General features: G+C 38.5%; 1 protein-coding gene across 5 annotated transcripts in view; it reads left to right on the forward strand.

Moving 5' to 3' along the window:
• LOC106153852 (sex peptide receptor-like) overlaps positions 1–7,729 on the forward strand; it is a 72,768-nt gene extending 65,039 nt beyond the window's left edge. For all 5 annotated transcript variants that reach the window (XM_087018170.1, XM_087018171.1, XM_013527963.3 and 2 more), the window contains one exon: positions 3,411–7,729. In XM_087018170.1, the coding sequence (XP_086874296.1) occupies positions 3,662–4,951 (1,290 nt within the window). In that variant the 5' untranslated portion in view covers positions 3,411–3,661 and the 3' untranslated portion in view covers positions 4,952–7,729. The remainder of the gene's footprint in view (positions 1–3,410) is intronic.
• The last annotated feature ends 10,892 nt before the right edge of the window (positions 7,730–18,621 follow it).

Below are 18,621 nucleotides of genomic sequence, written 5' to 3' on the forward strand. Positions count from 1 at the left end.
TCACCAACCGCCTTCTTGAAACATGCATATTGTATTGCCGTCATTGTTTCCACGGTATCTATTGCCTTGCTTGCGTATTCGCAATATCGCCAACACGTTCAAGCTTGTTCCACAGATAAGAACTGTGCAATCATCTGCCAATAATTGAGTCGGATGTGAGATAAATGTGGCAGAAGTGGTAGACCTGATATAAAATCCAATTCACACTTTTTTTACCAAAATAGATGACGGACATACTTTTTTTCTAAAATTGATGGATAAAGAAGGTGCGTCTACCAGATGCCATAGACATAACTATTTAGTCATTTTAATTGTTAGAGATCAACCGGCCAGCTTGCAACCCATCCGTACATCTCATGCACGTTTCATGTCAGGTCGACGTGAACGTAAACCTACATTCAAAATGCTAACTCTAAACTTTAAAAGTTGCGCCTGGATGGTCCCGGTAACTGTACTGATTCCCAGTGGATTGAAATCTAGATCGTTAATTATATCAGTTAAGAAATGTTAGGTTAAGTGTAAACCTGGGGGACACCTCATCAGCCCGAGCGTGCAGATGTAGTGTACGTGCCAAGGTTCTTAGCGTATTCGCGTTAAAAGTTGGTGAGTGCAACTGTATTGTCATTGTCGTGCTGTTAGCATTGATATTAGCTAAATTAAATGCAAATATTTTGTGCATCATATTTAAAACGATTGAATAACTGTTTGAATGAAGAAAACGGAAAGTTGGATAAACGCAGTGTAAAATTAGTGAAAATGGATCGGTGTCCCTTCAGTGTAATATCATCATCCTTCTAAAACTTGTAGAAGTAGATGTTAAAATACATGTACGCCTTACAAATAGGTAATGGCAAGAGTAAAAAAACGCGACCTTTAGCGTCCAGGAAAAGGTATTCTAGCGGTAGGAGTAGTGCCAGCCGTTGAAAGTACCAAACACCCCCACATGAAGGCGTCATTATTGAAAGGTCATCATTTTCAAAGACTGAAAGATCTTTCAAGCGACACATGTGCGTCTGACAGATCAGTATTTAGGGTCGACGAGAGAGATGTCTGACAGGACCATTCAGAAGTATGTCTGATCTCTTTTGAACCATTCCACAAAGGTCGTGGCCTCAATAGTGCCGTTCCTCGCCTTTGGCAAATCAAAATTAAAGGTTATTTATTGGTACCCTAATACGTTTTGATTTCTTTTAACGAATTGCCTCCAGGTCTCTGTCGTTATCATTTATTCAGGGAGGTCTCTGATTTATTATTTTCCCTTGACAGTTGATTTAAAGCGGCAGAAGTAGGTGTTTGTGCTTGACTAACCCTGCGTTGCGATGAGGAAGAGCGAACTGAATAATTGATAACTGGCTGTATTAATGCTGGGATAAGGAATTGTTAACTCGTGGATAAGTCTAAACAACCACAGTGAAATAAAAATGGTCGTTTGCTGGATAATATAGTATGCCTATCCCCACTTAAAAATAAGGGGAGCTTTGGCTACATCCTGTGTAACGTAATAATGTTTCTTTTTTAATCTATTCTACGAGCTTCCATTAATCCATCTGTGGTCTACCCAGCTGTCCGATAACACGTATTGTGCCATCTCTTTCAGTGTTAGGCTTTACAGGTCTTCTTGCGATAGAATAGAAAATATCGGTGCTTAATGTGTACATAAAGGTTTTTTGTTTGTTTCCTCGTTTGGACAACGTTCAATAGGAAACCTGTTTATTTTTGTGTGAGAATTTGTTTCTACCACAACAGCTATAACACGACTTCATCTTCCCAACATGCATGTAAAAGCGAAATGTGATAAATAAAAATACAGTGTAATTTGATCATCATCTCTTCAACTCGCAATCACACAATAAGAAATCGTATTCAAATCCGATAATGAGCGTTGGCGTCGGGTAAAGTTCGAATCCAAAACCCACTTTTCTCTTAACACGTCAAAATTTGATTAACGCATGGCATTGTGCACCTGGGACGTTGTTTCCTTTTTTGTGAGAGGAAAAAAGGGAATGCACTTTCACCAGCTAGGATTCAAATAAGACTTACTAATTAAACGAATGAAGGTTTAATTAACACACACACACACACACACACACACACACACACACACTATATGTATAATTTAAAATCAGGATGTTAAAGAACTGCTAAAACAAACGAGGCTGCATTCTGTGTCCGAACAGTGAGAATTGTACTTTGGCTCTATATGCCTTAAGATTGCCAAAGAGAGCTCTTTTAATTAAATGCTAAAGTTCATTTAGAAAAAGAAACAGAACCGATTGGTCACTACTTTTATCCAGACAGAGGGATTCAGCAGAGCGGAACTGAATTTCATGATTGAAATATAAAATGATGATTGGAATATGGGAGGCGGGGGGGGGGGGGGGGGGGGGGGGTAATCCTAACATAAAGTTAAATTTTATTGTATTATTGTATTTGTGAAAAGAGTAGCATTACATGACCATCGCTCTAGTATCCGCCGTGACCATAATTTGAAAGTTGACGCTACGCTATGTTCCCTTTTAAAAACCTTATTTCTTATTTTTTAAGCCCATGTGACATTCCATTGTCAGCACGAATAAATTAATATAATTTTCTTCAAAACAAAATGTTCATACCTCTTTCTTCATTAAGTATACTATACGCTTGATTTATCTTAGATATTGTTATGAAAATGGAAACGTTCCTACACTACAGGTGACAGCATCGTCATTAACGAATATGCCACCATAATGCACACAAAGTCTTACTTTCGTGAATATATCGCTAACATGTTCATTAAAACATCATTCAGAGAGAACCAATTTCGCTATTAGTATGCTATAAGCATGCTATGACAAATGTCAGTTAAGTTAAAATGACGTGTAGAATGTGTAGAAAGGTAGTGTATTAAACAAAACAGGACGTGATAAGCCTATGTAAAACCCGAGAACGGCACACATTTATTCTTGTTTAAGCGACAAATCGACATCCAAATACTAGTTCCGATAAACACCTGGTTGAAAAACCCGTCATCTTTATTTCGACGTTTTTTTCTACCATCTTACATTTATACTGGGTTCCCATACCAAGATAATCTAACAGGATCGATCCATCTCCGAGGGGTTTCTCGCTAAATTGCTTTCAGCTTAAGCGACTTAGATATCTGGCACGCCTACTGATGCTGCTAAACGATAATTAATTACCCCCTACCAGATTAAGTAGGCGAAACAGACATTTAAACCGCTTAAGTTGATTGCAATTTAGCGAGAATCCCCTCGGAGATTGATCGTTCCGCAGTTAGTACGATAGGGTCTGGGAATGGTCCCTTAAATTATACAATTAATTGTAACAACGTTAGAAATGTGAGAAATATTGTCAAATTATTAAAAAAATAAGATGGTAAACTCATCAATGTATATATAATATCGTTACAGGTACAATACAAGGAGGAATTTGGTTTAATGGTGAAAGGATAACATCGGAGAAATAAGTACAATTTTATACCTAAAGGAACAGCCAAATAGTCAACACATTCTCTATGTGCAATGCTTCTTTTGAACATGAGTCTTTAAAGGTATTCCCCTCAGAAGCAGCACGATAGATTGGGAACGTCCTTCAGTTTCGCTCGTAAATTGTAGCATGCACCATTTGTGAGAAAAACTGGATTTTTGCCACTGTTGAAAATATGGAAGTTGAATCCATAAACATGGCAAGGAATTTTGATGATGGATTGTATTCCGTGGGACCAAGATGGACAGCAACATCGATATATAGCATTGACGATGGCGGAATGCCAACCAACAGTACCGTTGAACCAATGAACGAGACTTGCGGTGATTTGCTGTATCTCGGTAAGCAAGCCGAATACAAAGTGCCGATTTACGGTTACCTATCGCCGATTGTGGTCTTATTTACCGTTATTACAAACGTTCTCATTTGCGTTATCCTTCTACGACGACACATGCGTACTCCAACGAACGTCCTTCTGGTATTCATGGCTTTATCTGACCTGTTCACCGGGCTGTTTCCATTGCCTTTTTTGCTCTACGTCTACACAGCTGGGCGCTACGTGGATTATCTGCCGTTTGACACATGCTGGATGTATAAATACCTATTTGAAATTATCCCAACGATATTCCACACGGCCTCTATATGGCTCACTGTTGCCCTTGCTTGCCAGAGGTACGTCTATATCTGCCATTCGACCAGGGCGAGGGAATGGTGTACGATACCAAATGTCATCAAGGCCACGTGCATCATCTATATTCTGAGCATCTTGTCGCAGTTAAGTCGATGCTTGGATACCGATATCACTGCATGTGAGGTGCCATCACTGGTGAATCCTAACGAAACCATTACCACTTGTTTTGAACAGTTGACCCCCTTAATTGAAGCTAACCAAAACCTGTATTATAACATTTTCTTTTGGTACCGTGTTGTTGTCATACACGCCATCCCGTGCGTCACACTCGTAGTCATGAATGCCCTGCTTGTGCGCGCCCTTCGTCGCGCACGGCGTCGTCGTGAGAGGCTCTTGCAGCAGAACAGAAAAAGCGAATGGAAGAAGATTCACGAAAGCAATTGCACCACCCTAATGTTAATTGCCGTCGTTGGTGTATTCCTTGTCGTTGAAGTGCCCATGGCCATTAGCTTCATTCTGTACATCGTGCAGAACACCTTCGAACTTCTTATCCTGACCGACGACACCCAACAGAGTATTTCCATGATAATTAACTTCTTCATCTTATTATCGTACCCGCTCAACTTTTTCATATATTGCGCCATGAGCAGACAGTTCAGAGAGACATTCAAGCAGGTGGTCTTACGGCGTCCTGCTGACTTGAAGAAGGATTCTACAAAATACACCACCTTACCGACCACAGTGAACATTGAAAACACTGTGGTCAAAAATGGCAATGGCGTTAGCGGCGATGATTATACGGGGCCTCAATGTAACGAAGAGTCCAAAGTGTGAGTTAAACCCGAGAACTTCTGAAATGGCACCCCACGGTCATCCAGTACCAGACATAGGTGTGCAAAAAATGCTAATTAAAAATGATCCTGCCAACTGTACGTACTAATGTTAAAGACAATCAGCAGGCCTCGGGATGGGTGCGAACAATTACCATGAACACTCTACCATGTATTAGGACAAAATTGACAAGAAGGGGATGTTGGCGGTGGTGGCAAACGTGACAAAGTTTCTTTGGAAATTCAAGAACATAAGCCAAGCTTATATTTAAGAGCGAACACGGCCAAGAAGTGTTACGCAAATGATAAGTGCCACTTTAGATAGTCTCAATGTTGTCGATAACGACCTGTCAACCCTTAGTAGCGACCATGGTCGAAAGTTAGTGAAGACAAATGAAATGTTCATATGACAGGATTGAACCCTTCAGAGGAGAGAAACATGTCAAGATATCATGCTTTGTGTGCACTGATCATCATCATAAATGAGGTTGAGGAACTTGAGTGCAGTGATAAACCGTAAGCAGGTTCTTCCTCATGTGATAGTATAGGAATTTGTAAAATATGGCGCAATGAAAGATACCGCAAAAATGACGATGATGTAGGTGCAGTTTAACGTCCGCTCAACGACTAGACAGTCCATGAAGACTTTAAAGGGAATGGTTGTAGAGAAATCAGTGTCGTCATAAATGTTGTCCAGCCTTTTTTGCAAACATTGAGTGGTCGGAGTCGTAATAGATTCACTCGATTTAACAAAGCAAGTGGCGTTCCACTCGATTCCAAATTTTGCTCAGTCTACAGCATGAAGAGAGAGTATCGTTCAATTGAGGAAAGGGTTTTTTTTACTACGATTTACATGTACTAGCTGGTTTTGGAAAGCTTAATCGTGAAAATATCATTCTACCAAGACACTGGAACAATTTGGACTGCCTTACTGTTGGCTGAGCTGCGCTCTGTCACATTGGCTGATGTTAAAAACTTTCTGGTGAGTCTGCTGTGCCCACTGCTAATCAAGTTATCAACATACACTAAATGCTACTGCACTTATTGCCACAATATCACTTGTTGGTATAAACAAGTATATACCAAGTATGATTAAGAACAATGTCAAACGTTGAGTAAATGCGTAGGCTGAATCAATAATGATTTAGAGTATTGTCAAAAGTTGTCTGGTCTTGTACATTGTAAGCGGTGGTGCATGTACAACTGATCCTGTTGTCAGATTGAACCGACTTCTTCGCTAAAAGGGGGAACGTTTTCAATTGAACCTGGAAATGATTTAGATTACACGCGTCCAATTGCATTAACTACGTTTTAGTATAAACGTTATCAAGATGTGATTGATTTAAGAAGCAGCGTTTGCCCGCCAAGTGTGTCTTAGAATAAAGACAAATGCAGTTTGGTGTCGCTTGCTGTGTTACGAAAAGCGCTGGCACTAGCACGGCGGACCAACTGAGGCCGACGTTGACAAAAAAATTTACAGTTACACATTGTTGTAGTAACGGATAGTTTAATGCTTTGCGGGGGTATCGTTACTGATAATCGACTCCGCATATAGATGTTGGTACTGATTCATTGTACAAGCGTTGTAAATAGATAACAGTAGAATAGATCTCATTGCTGTGCTCAAGATACGAATGAAAGAAATTATAGTTTAGCTTTGATAACGTGGAAATTAATTTTGTCTCAGAGAAAAATGCTCTAAATAAGCATTTAAATAACGGAGCTTCTTGTAATGACAGCGATATTAGGTAATGTTAACTGGCAACATTTTAGTGCTGGTACATTTTTCATTAAATATAAATCAAGTGCTAGCAGTTTTATTATATTTAATAATGCAGTACGTGTTTTGTTGTACATCATTCGACATAAAAGGCAAAGTGTACAGTGGTCATATGTGCATAATTTGTCGTGTATTTGTATTTAGGAAATATGCAATCGGTTAGTCTATCTTGGTGAGCTTGCACTAATGAAAACCATCCGAGATAGCCTAAAATGGCGGCCTTCGGCTCTGCGTGACGTTATACGAGACTAGAAAACATGCGAGAATCCGCGTGAAGTGGTGTTTACTTCGTAGCGGTAACTGTCAAATTTAGTGCGCTGAAATTGTATGGAAAGCAAAACAGAAATGACACCTAGAACTTAGTGAATTCGTACTGTTGTGCAATAGGCTGTTATTTTCTAGAACTTGAGAAAAAACAGCCAAAAGAGTATCCGTTGATAAATTCTGTCAGAACTCTATGGTGAGTTGGCCATTATATCCTCCCCAATCTCTTCCAAAATCCCGAGTTCTCGATTGATTTTGCGCTAAGCCACGAGACTTTGAGCTTTCTCTAATGATTCGCGTGAATTGTGTAAGCACATATTTGTACCTATCTTGACATGAGACTTTACAGGTGTAAATATAAATACGTCTGATATGTTGTTCTATAAATTAACAAAATACCCCTCGAAAAATCAGAAGTAGCAGAAGTATCAACATGTCATTTCAATGTGTGGTGGAGGGGGTATAAAAAGGGCATTTAATCCAGTACAGATGACTATGTGGGCCAATAGTTTTTGTCGTTCTATTTAAAGTTCTTTGTATTAATCAGAAAAAAGATGCGCCAAAATCAGTATTGAAATAGTTGTACTGCACCTTCAGGGTGGAATTTTTAAGCGTGCTGGCTCATTAAGACTGGATACTAGGTGTTGGTGTTATTATATGTAAACATGATGTTGATTCAGAAACCATGGTAACAATATGGTATATTTTGCATGAGAAATAAAAATATATAAAACATGAGTGATGGTCGCATGCTCCTACATCGAAACAAGACGAATTCTTTCAAGACGAAACTATCGGATATTTCCATTTGTGTCAACACGTGCGTCAGTTAATACTTGTCCCGATGAAAAAAGATTCACATATATACGGATCACTATTGACATGTGGTCATTCAATATTAACTGGACATGGTGAATGGCAGTAAAACAATATAATATACAGACTACGGCATTTTAAATGACCAACCAGAAGCCTAGAATTCTTCAAGAAGGACAATAATTTCTGTTCACATAAGTGAATATATTACGATCTTGAAGAATTTGACAATTAGAAAAAAAAAAGAAGTAGAAATGATTGAAATCTAATTATTAATACTATAATGACACTATCACGTGACGCAGTGTAAACAATCTTAAATACACCGCTGTTTGTAAAATGTTACATATATAGAGCCATATCGCCAGAAGTTCCTGTTTTAGTTATACGTCTCAAAATTTGCCACAAACTGTACCTAATGTGATAAGTATTTGGGCTAACTTTGTTTTGAAATCACCAATGTTTTTTAAATAATGTGTAAATGCTCCAAATGTAGCCAATGAAAACACGGTTGTGTTATCAAATTTATCCATGGTTTTGAAATTTAATCTAAATCAAGGAAAAAGGACTTGAAATTGGAAATTGATCTCGTTAAACCAATTAATTTTAAATGACTAATATCCACCAGGGTAACGTTTGACAGGGAAATGAAGATTAATGACGATTTAAAAATGGTTGGCAAATCTTGGACTCATATGGCGCACTTGGTCTTGAAACAGTGAAAGGACGGCAACGGTTTGCTGTATTTCCTTTCACCTACAATAAGACAAGCCGCGATAACCAGTCCAATTACATCTGCATCTTCCTACGTAAGCACCAAATTTCGATTTCCTTTTTTAAATCCTAAAGGCAGAAATTAGAAAGACTGTTTTCGATAATAACTGCTAACCCAAGATGCCGTTAGCTCATACCCGGTTTCTGGGACAAGAGAAGAAACATGTGAGCCTCCTTGAAATGTAATCATTTAGAAGTGTGTTGATCAAGATACATGTGAATTTAGCGTGAGCATTATTCCGTCTGCTGAAGTATTCTGGGTGTTAAACAAGCACCAACACTTGTCGTCGTGTCAGGATGATACCATGTCGACTTTTAAGTCCACCTTGATCATTTCCAAGACATGTCATGAGTATTTTTAGCATATACAGGAACGCAAAATAAATTTGTTCAAGCAGCCCGTATAGAGCAATTTTTGCAATACACATATCTATGATGACCGTTTTCACCTCAAGTTAAGAATTTATCTTTAAACATTGTTATATCAATCATTTGTATTGAAGCAGACAGACATAAATAATGTAACCTCTTAAAGAACATCACAGCATGTGTAAATTATGCAGAATGGCGCGCCATGGCATCGTTGCTTTCGCTGATGTAAAGGTAGAGAAGGGAAATACTTGTGACATTACCAAAGTATAAATTCTCTATTGAGTTTTCGGAAAGCAACGATTTTCATATTGTACGTTTAGCCAAATTAAACTTATTTCACTTCCGAGGTGGACATTCGGCATTTAATTCAAATTATGCTTAACAATGTACGTTTTTTTAATCCACTGATCGCAGCAACAAAGTGCGAATGCAAAAAGGGTTAACCTCCTTCCACGCACTTTTAAAACCAATAACTTCCAAGACAATGGGGCACAAATACTTATTTGGAGGATCACTTAGGCAGGCTTCTTGTAACGAACTCAAAAATGTTTCACACTGTAGTATATTTTTAATTTTTCCTTGGCACCGTCGGGACTGAAGGGTTTGTCTGCATTCCAAATTTTAAATAAAGATTGTTCATCCAGCTTCCCCTTGCCTTCTCGAAAAAAGGAGAAAGGGTATTTTAGAGCCTCGAGAAGCAATTCAATGCTATTTGCTAAATATGTGGGAAGAAGGTGTGAATTATGTAGAATCAATTAATTGTTCTCTCCTGTTGATATCCGTTTTTTTTTTCAATTGAGGGAGTTTCCACGTTGAAAAAAAATCAGATTACATTCGAGGAAACCCACAACACTTATCATAATGGACAAATCCATATGTCAATTTTGTGCAATTACTCGTAGAGCGGCTGTAATCACTAAGGGAGTCGACCATGGAACAAGATAGATAAATGGAGTCAGCCAGTTGAAAAGACAGACCAATATACAGCAAGATGATCTATCACACTACTGTGGAACAGGCGACTGAGTTCTTATAGCAAAGTTTCCATGCTTAGCTAGTCCTGTGTCTCAAGCCTTTATTCAAAGGAAGACGATGTGTGACAAACCTCTGAATAATAAATGGTAGTTGACATGGATCTGGTCGACGAAAACTTGAAATGACATGAACATATTGCACCTGGCTCACTGATTTTAGTGCATCAGACCATTACATAATACGAGGGTCTTTCCATTAAATGTAACTACAGAGACTCCTGGTGGAGGGCATTTTCTTGCTATCTGTCTCTGAGAATCGCAAATGGGTTGTAAGGTGATGTCTACATAATCTCTACAGTATACAAGTTGTCTCTCTTCACCTCCGTCAAATTTCATCGATCGCCTAGGTTTTTCGACAATTTTGTTGACCTTTTCGAGTTCATTATAATGTTCAAAACACTCAAAAAAGTCTTGCGACCAGAGATTATCGCATGAGGTCTCATCATGGCAAAACAATGTTGCACAATTTTCAATTCACTTCAGTGGGCATCACAGGTCTTTAAAGACGTCTAACACACAGGCTGCGTAAATTTGGGGTAAAATCAAACGGCAAGAGTAAATTTGTTATTGAAACTTAAATACAAATGCTCTCATTGGTGCCCTCGGTCTGAGCTGGTGGCTTTGCCGTTGCAGGTGTCTTCAATACCGAGTGTCTAGCCACCAAGTCGAAACTCCATTACAACCACGTCACTTCGCCTCTGGTCCTTTTTTCTCTCACTAGACCCTTTCCTTCCTAGTTTCCTTGGAATTGTTTTAAGGTACATGGGATGAAGGCCCGGGGGAGAAGTTGGGGCAGGTTTTTGGAAAGTGAAGATGCAAAATCCTTATTATGCAATAGGCCCCTATATGCATATACAAGCGAATCTTTTCGCGAGATTTTTAAAAGACCAATTTAAACTAAAAACTTGCCAATATATATATATATATATATATATATATATATAAGGCCCCTTTACAAAAAAAAAAATGGATGGCTGCATCAGACAATACATACATATGACCCTTATTTAATTGCATATTATCAATCCCTTCTTCTTCTTCCTCCTCTTCTTCTGCTTCTTCTTCTTATTATTATCACTTGAAATACGCCCATAATCTGAACAAGAGCTCAGAAAAAATAACAGATTGGACATGATTTCTCTCTATATTAAAAACCACATACTGAAAAGCTTTCCATTATTTCCCACAGATCTGAACTCCGCTATTTCCAATCGGCCTCGGCTACTCAATAAGATCCAATGATGATGGCCGGATATGAGACTTTAGATGAGATAATATGTCTATTATCGTGCACAGATAATTGTCTACTTTCGTTGTATAAATTTATTTGAAGAAATAAAAGACACTGCATCAGCCGATCGAAGACAAAAAGGGCAGATTATTTTTACCCCCTCTCAGAATATATTTGGCAAATATAAATTGTACTTAAACTTATATATATGAGAGAGAGAGAGAGAGAGAGAGAGATCGATAGATAGATAGTCGTGAGCGTGGGTAAATGAACTTATCGAAAATGTTATTCTGTATGTTAGGCTCGAGAATTTAATGTCCAAGTGGCATTTGTTAAATACCCTTTGATGATTTTCCCGTAATAAGGCAGATAGCCTAAAACGAGGCTGTCAGTAAGCCTAAAACGAGGCTGTCGGTGTAAAGAAACTGAGGAAATCCGCCCTCCATTTAGTTATATGGTTAGGGTAAGCCTGACCTAAGTGGATCAAAATCTAGGGCGAGGCTTACCTGTACAAATGAATGGGAAGCGGACTCTCTATCACGGGGGACTCTCTGTCATGTGTGGTATTGTGTGGCGTCATACGAGACTAGAAACTTGCGAGATACTACGTGAGGTGGGGTTTACTTTACAACGAAAAAGTTGAAACTTTACACTGGACATGTCGTCTTTACACTGGACATCACGCAAACCCTAGTAAATTCGCAATCTTGTTGAATGTAGACTGAAATTCGACAGAATTTAAAAGAGAAAACAACCAGAAAAAGATCGGTAAATTCTGTCAGCTTTTATTCGTTCCTCTACCGCTTTCAGTACAGGTATTCCGTCATTATTTCTGACCCCACTCTCTTACATATCCAACAAAATCTCGCTTGATTTCACGCCAAGCTGCGAGACTTTGAACCACTACGCATGATTCGCATTGTGACTCACTTTCCCAAGTACGGAACAAAAATCATTACCTTCGTCCAACTTAACGATGTTTCATGAAGCCGACAAAGTTTAAAACATGATAGAAACACCTGGAGCATGAAGAGAACGGGGTTTTTACTTGTTAAAAAAGATTGCAACAATAGGTACTTTGATTTCCTTCAAGGAAACCGTAAATATATGAGAAACCTTTTAATGCAGGAGTAATTCATATAAATAGGATATAATTTCCTATACTCTCGTTCACTGACTCATAAATCCCGGAAATTTTATCCAAGAAATTCATTGAAAGTTAATGCATCTTCAGGAGGCTTGAGCTATAGTAATCATCTGCTTATTTTAAAGTCTCAGTAGCAGGGACTTGTTTCGTAAGTGGTACTTAAAAAGCAAAATAGACTTTGGGCGTGAGATGAAAAATCGTTAGACTTGGTGTTTGTTAACTAACAATGGGCCGCAGTTACGTGTCGCAACGGGAGTGTCGTTTATGCCATCTTACTGTTACTTAGTGCCTAGAAAACCCCCACCTTAACTCAGCTGGCCCGTTTCTTAACAAGCGACCTCTCGCCGCTTGCGTCATAGGAGACTGCGAACACCCGCACGTCGAGGAAATGAGACTGGAGAAAGGTTTCTATGCACTTCTCAGATGCCTGGAATTTGTCCACAATCAAACATGCGGCAACCACTGCGCACGCATTTTAACAGTATTTCTTTTTTATTAATGGTGTGAGTATAAATAACAACGTCGTTTCCTTTGTGTACTAACGCATGCTGAGTCATAGCTTAGCTCTATCTAGTCCCACCCGCTGATCTAAAATAAGAAGACCAGCTTATGGTATTACTTTTGAAATCGGCATAAATGAGTTACACGCGTGGTAATGTTGCTACTGTAGCTCACACGTACGGCTGCCTTGTGGTGTATGTCGGCAACTTAACATCATCGGAAATTAGATTCCACTCGCTCATGATCAATCATTTTCTTACGTTAATTTATGAATAAATGTCTGATGCTCAACCACGTACGCTTGCGTGAACAAGTCATGAAACATCACACTGACACGCATACCCGTTCGCACACCTGCAGTAGGCGACGTATGTTCAAAGGACATTTAGCATTGTTCCATTGAGTAATATTCTTGAAGGGGAATTTTTTTTGAAAAAAAGAACATAGATTTTAATTAGAATAATAATGAGGAAGTAGGAAATAACAGGGACATGATTTGCAATAAAACTTATGATTCACAAGATAAGCTATGGCTTTATGTATTAGTATTGACGCTTTTATCACTTTCAGAAGACCATTCTGGGCAAAGTGAGAATTTCAATCAGATAACACTAACTTTTCATCTCTGAAATGGAACCTTTTGCAAAGACATTAAATTTTACAGAAACAGAGAAAATAGGAAATTTCCCGTCTCTCTCTCTCTCTCTCTCTCTCTCTCTGTGTGTGTGTGTGTGTGTGTGTGTGTGTGTATGTATATGTGTGTGTGTTATCACCGTAAAACACATAAAAAAACTATAGCCGCAAGAACCACATTCCTGACTACTGCAGGGAAGTTTATGTTGTCAATTAATTTCGGTCGCTTTCATAAAACCGTCCGTGATTGAAGAGCTATGATGCTACGTCTTTAATTTAATGGAGTCTCGCGTACGTTTGTTTACTAATTGGTTCACTTTTGAAGATGCAATCAACGTTCCCTCGGGCATGAATGATGTGAAGGTTTCCACCGTAAGAACGACTCTCATTTGTGACGGTCGTACATATTTTTCCATTTGGCCTGGAATATATTGAGTCTAAGCGTTAAATAAGAGATATTGCGACAGGTCACTCCGTGAAGCAGAGACAGAACCAATTGGAGATATTGGATTGCGAGTAATAAACTAGTGATTAATAACGCAGCTCTGGTTTTATCGTCTCAATTCACTGTACTATCAATCTCCAGGCTTGATTAAGATTGTACCATAAAGGGATCAATTAGGGGAGAGAAAGCAATGATTGTACTTTTAATCATGGGATACCTCGTTCTCACTTGTACATGTAGTAGTCATCTTTTCCGTTCGTACATCTCTCTCTCTCTCTCTCTCTCTCTCTCTCGTTGCCACACATACACATAACTATTTCACTGTGCACACACTCCACACCCAAATTATGTGCACAAGTCAACACATACCTACACATATACTAGTGCGAGTATACATTAAGGGGTTTGAACTCCCAAGAAGCATTGATAACCCTGATATTTTGTCTTTTTCACACAAATAACACTTAAAATAATATCTAAACCGAACAACAACATACCTTGGCTTTCTTCGCTCCAAAAGTGCCAATGAAATATAGCAAAGTTGCTGTGCTGGTGTATGCGGTCAGATTCAGTGAACCTATCGATGCATACTAAAATCGGCCGAATCGAGGCATAAGACAAAGTTCAGCGCCTTTGCTTGTGAGTTCAACCCCCTCCCCCCTTGTACATGCACGCGTGTATACTCATTGATGCATTTTAAATGTACAAAAAATTGTATTATATATATATATATATATATATATATATATATATATATATATATATATATATATTCAGCATTTGACCTGAACTGGAATATGCCCCAAGTTCTGAAATTAAAGTCAATGGTCGACTGACCGTTGCAAACTCTGGACTTAATTGAAGTTGTCACATGGACTCAAAACGCTTCGGTACAGGTACCTAGCTGATGTTAGTTATAGATTGACACGCATTTAACTAGTTCTACTAGTTCTGCCTTAGCTATAGCTTGGTCATGGACTGCATTTAGGTAACATACACGAGTTGGTATTTATTGAGTTCTCCTTCTAGCTTTTTTTTCTTATATTGATGGTATCTGAAGGGTATTCAGGTACAAAGTGTGATGCTTCAAAAACTAATACACTGTTTGATGAGATATCAAATCGAAATGAACTAACAGACGCGGAAAGGTGTTTATTGAGTTGTTCTTTATTTCCCCCACTTTTTTTGTTTTATAACCTTTCATACGAGTTCGTCTATTTCCGTCTCATCGATGCATATTAACATCCAACACCCACCCTGGTCATTCACCTATAACCAGCATATGCAGTGACGCGGTTTCAGTGACTGAAAACGATATTTGGGAGCTGGCTCTAGAAGAGGGGTTTCAAAACCAATGCAAAACTGAAGGTTGCTTACCACTACGAGAAGAGATAATTGAATACCCGGTGGCTCAATCCATTTTCTGAATTCTGGTTGCAGGGCGAATACCAAGCAGTGGTCCTTAGATCATTAATAAAATAGTGATTTGCAATTCATTAACTTGCAAACGTGTCCCATTTCGACGATTTACTGGGGACACTTAATAGCCTCGACTGACCTACTGAAATTTCCACTTAAAGGAGTATTCCCTATTTGATTGGAAGATAAAGTTGACACACTGTTTGAACCTTAGCCGCCGCTTATGTTTTAAACATGCCCTATCGCCACCTTTTATCGCGTCGTATTGAATTTATAGCATGTATTCACGATAAGATGAACTTGCCACCTTGGCAAAATTTCATATCGCAAAACCAATCAACGCCAAATGCTAAATTGTCATTCTCTTGCTGATATATTGGAAGGAGTGATAGCCCCATTTCCCTGACGAAAATGTTTGTGTCAAAATAATGAAAGTTTGCTGGAATTGATGATTTTATTGTATTATCAGTAGTAGTTTATCGTATTTGTAAGCATTACCATGGGGTATATTTTTGTGATGGTAAGGATAAAAAAAATCCAATCGCCTATTACTTTTGCGATCAATTCTGCTATTTCTTTGCATATAAAAAGGTGGGTTGTGGACGTATGCATGCGTGCATGTAAGAATCATAGTGTGCGCGTGTGTGAGAGAGAGTTGTTTAGTCTTCATCTGCATATGTCAAGAAAAAGCATTGTTTTGTAATAAAACATATGGTGCACATAACGCCAGGTGCAGCCTCTGATCAGAAAAATCTAACTTTTTTATAGATTCATTTATTTATTTATTTATAGTATTTATTTATAGATATTTACAAAAAAATGTACGTTTTGTATGTCACTTAGTAAGCAGCGCCACCTTTGTCAAGAGCAGCGGTAAATATTTATTCCTGTTCCTTCATCGTACCGCTCTCTTGAGAACTGATCCAAAGTCTACAGGTTTGGCATTAAGGCAAAAAGATCAATATTTGAAACAGACTTTAAGTCAACTAGGTACTGATTGATGAAAGATAGCGAGATTGTTCGCGAGTAGATTGTAGACAAATTAAACTGAAACGAGTGTCTTTGGGGAGGCTTTGTTTCTCTTGTAGGATTGTTCTTTGAATGAAATGAGTATAAACAAAGATTAGTGTGTCTTGTAGAGCGTGAACCCAGGTTTGCGATCTGTGACACTTGTACGCATATCAATATTCCCTTGGGTATGAGTGAGTGGCATTTAATTTTGGAGCAAACGCTCTCACCGGCTTCTCAATCAATTTTCATCATCTTCATGTTCTTTGTCTTTGGGTGATGTTTTGCCAGAATTTGTTTTTAAGATACGATCGTTTAGGCATTGCGTCCCAACCTAAGTCAAGATGCAAGATTAAGTTGTTAGTCTAACATGTGAAATGACATTACAATGGCCGCCCTTAATACCATAAAACACCACTTCAAAAAAAAAAAAAAAAAAAAAAAAAAAAGCACGCGGTTTCAAAGTTTTCGTAGGTACAGTGTGACAATATCAGGATGTAGACCTGTACATAGAAAATATACCATGAAAGCTTGTTGACGTTGACTACCTTTATAAGTTCTTTATTTGATGCTGTGGTGGGAAAATGGATTCGATTCTATAAAGCGTGTGCATTATTTCCCCAAGGTGTGCGACAGTCAGTTTATTTAATTTGTAGGAACGTTGCTCTCTAAAATGGGTGGAAAACAAATGAAAACACCCGTGTCAGGACGCCCGGGCCGGAGGCATAGTTGATAAAGATTGAATTCAAGTTGGCCATTGGGTTCTATATGGGTTCCGTGATGGGTTGGCATAGATGCCAAACAAGGCTGGTATACTAGATGGGTTTAACAAGGGTTCGAATAGCCCATACAAACATATATGAAACTTATGGCCAAACCAAAGACCCAGGGGGCAACTTGCCCACCATTTACACAAGTGTTCCCAGGCTGGTAGGAATTCTCTCATGCCGTCCCTCTTTATCACTTCCCCATTGAAAGTGGATGCAGCCCCCCCCCCTTCACACACACCACCACCACCACCACCACCACCACCACCACCAACAACAACAACACCACCCTCTCGCTCTCTCATGTCATTATTTTTCTATGGTATTCATATATTTAGTGACGTGCATCATCTAAGACATCATGCGCCAGACCTCAAAGCCGAAAATGACAAAGAAAGTTTTTCAAGGTGTTTCTGTTTAAAATGATGTTAGTATTTTTTTAACATCGCCAGTTTCCAACAAAAACTTTTGAAGCAATATCAAAATGTCTCTTAACACGCACCATGCCATTTCTTCAAGCCGTTTTAATCGGTTCTCTTCGGCAACATGTTACGGACTCGGTAGCAGTGATAAATGACATGCAGATTAACCAGACTGTAGTCAACATATTTGAAGTGGATTTCGACAGCTTGTGCTTCAGGGGCTTTTTCACTTCAGACGGTTGATAATCAAACAAAGACCCAAGATTTATGATTCCCACATTTATAAAACATAGATTTTACAGATTACTTTGTCTGTTTTGGTGCACTGTTGTTGGTTCTTTTGGAGCATTTTAGTAGTTGCATTCGTAATAACAGCTTAAGCTGAGTGATAATACAAACACGTCAGACCGCATATACAACGGTTATTACTTTTTGTTAATACTTGTAGGAAAAAAGTACCTTTGTTTTTTGCTTTCTTATTGTCTTGACACATTGGACGCCTTGAGCTTAATCACACATCGGTGAGTGTGCTGCATACAAAACAAATAAGATAGTCTAGTTTGCTTTATTTAGGACCAAATGTTAGAATATACTTTAGAACTAATAACAAAGCGTTATTCCGACGCAGTACATATTTCTTGCTTATTTTAATAAGCATAATAAAACATATTAACTAAGCTAACTTTCAACTAAGGGGGAATTATGAAATCTAATACACCTTGAAGGATTCGACAAAAATGGGTTGTTCGGCAAGTTGATTGCATATCTGAAAGAATAAATCTAATGGTTGTATAAGCGAGATAGTTGTGTCAATAGCCTATGGAGCTCAAGTGGCCATACAAAATGCACAATGTCACACATCTTGAAAAGATACAAGTATAAACTTTTGTTAAGAACAGTCTGGGTAAAAGATGCCAAAAATTATATTCATTGTTCAAGTGTCTCAATTTCTTAATACAAACTATCAGTCATTTGATGTAGGTAATCATCTTGTTCCTCGTGTGATTCCATCATTATTGCAACCATTCAGTAAAGATGTCGGTTCCATGCTCCTCATGGAA

The sequence above is a fragment of the Lingula anatina genome, chromosome 7, assembly GCF_051362555.1.
Source record: "Lingula anatina isolate TDL-2025a chromosome 7, LinAna3.0, whole genome shotgun sequence".
Lineage (NCBI taxonomy): Eukaryota > Metazoa > Brachiopoda > Lingulata > Lingulida > Lingulidae > Lingula > Lingula anatina.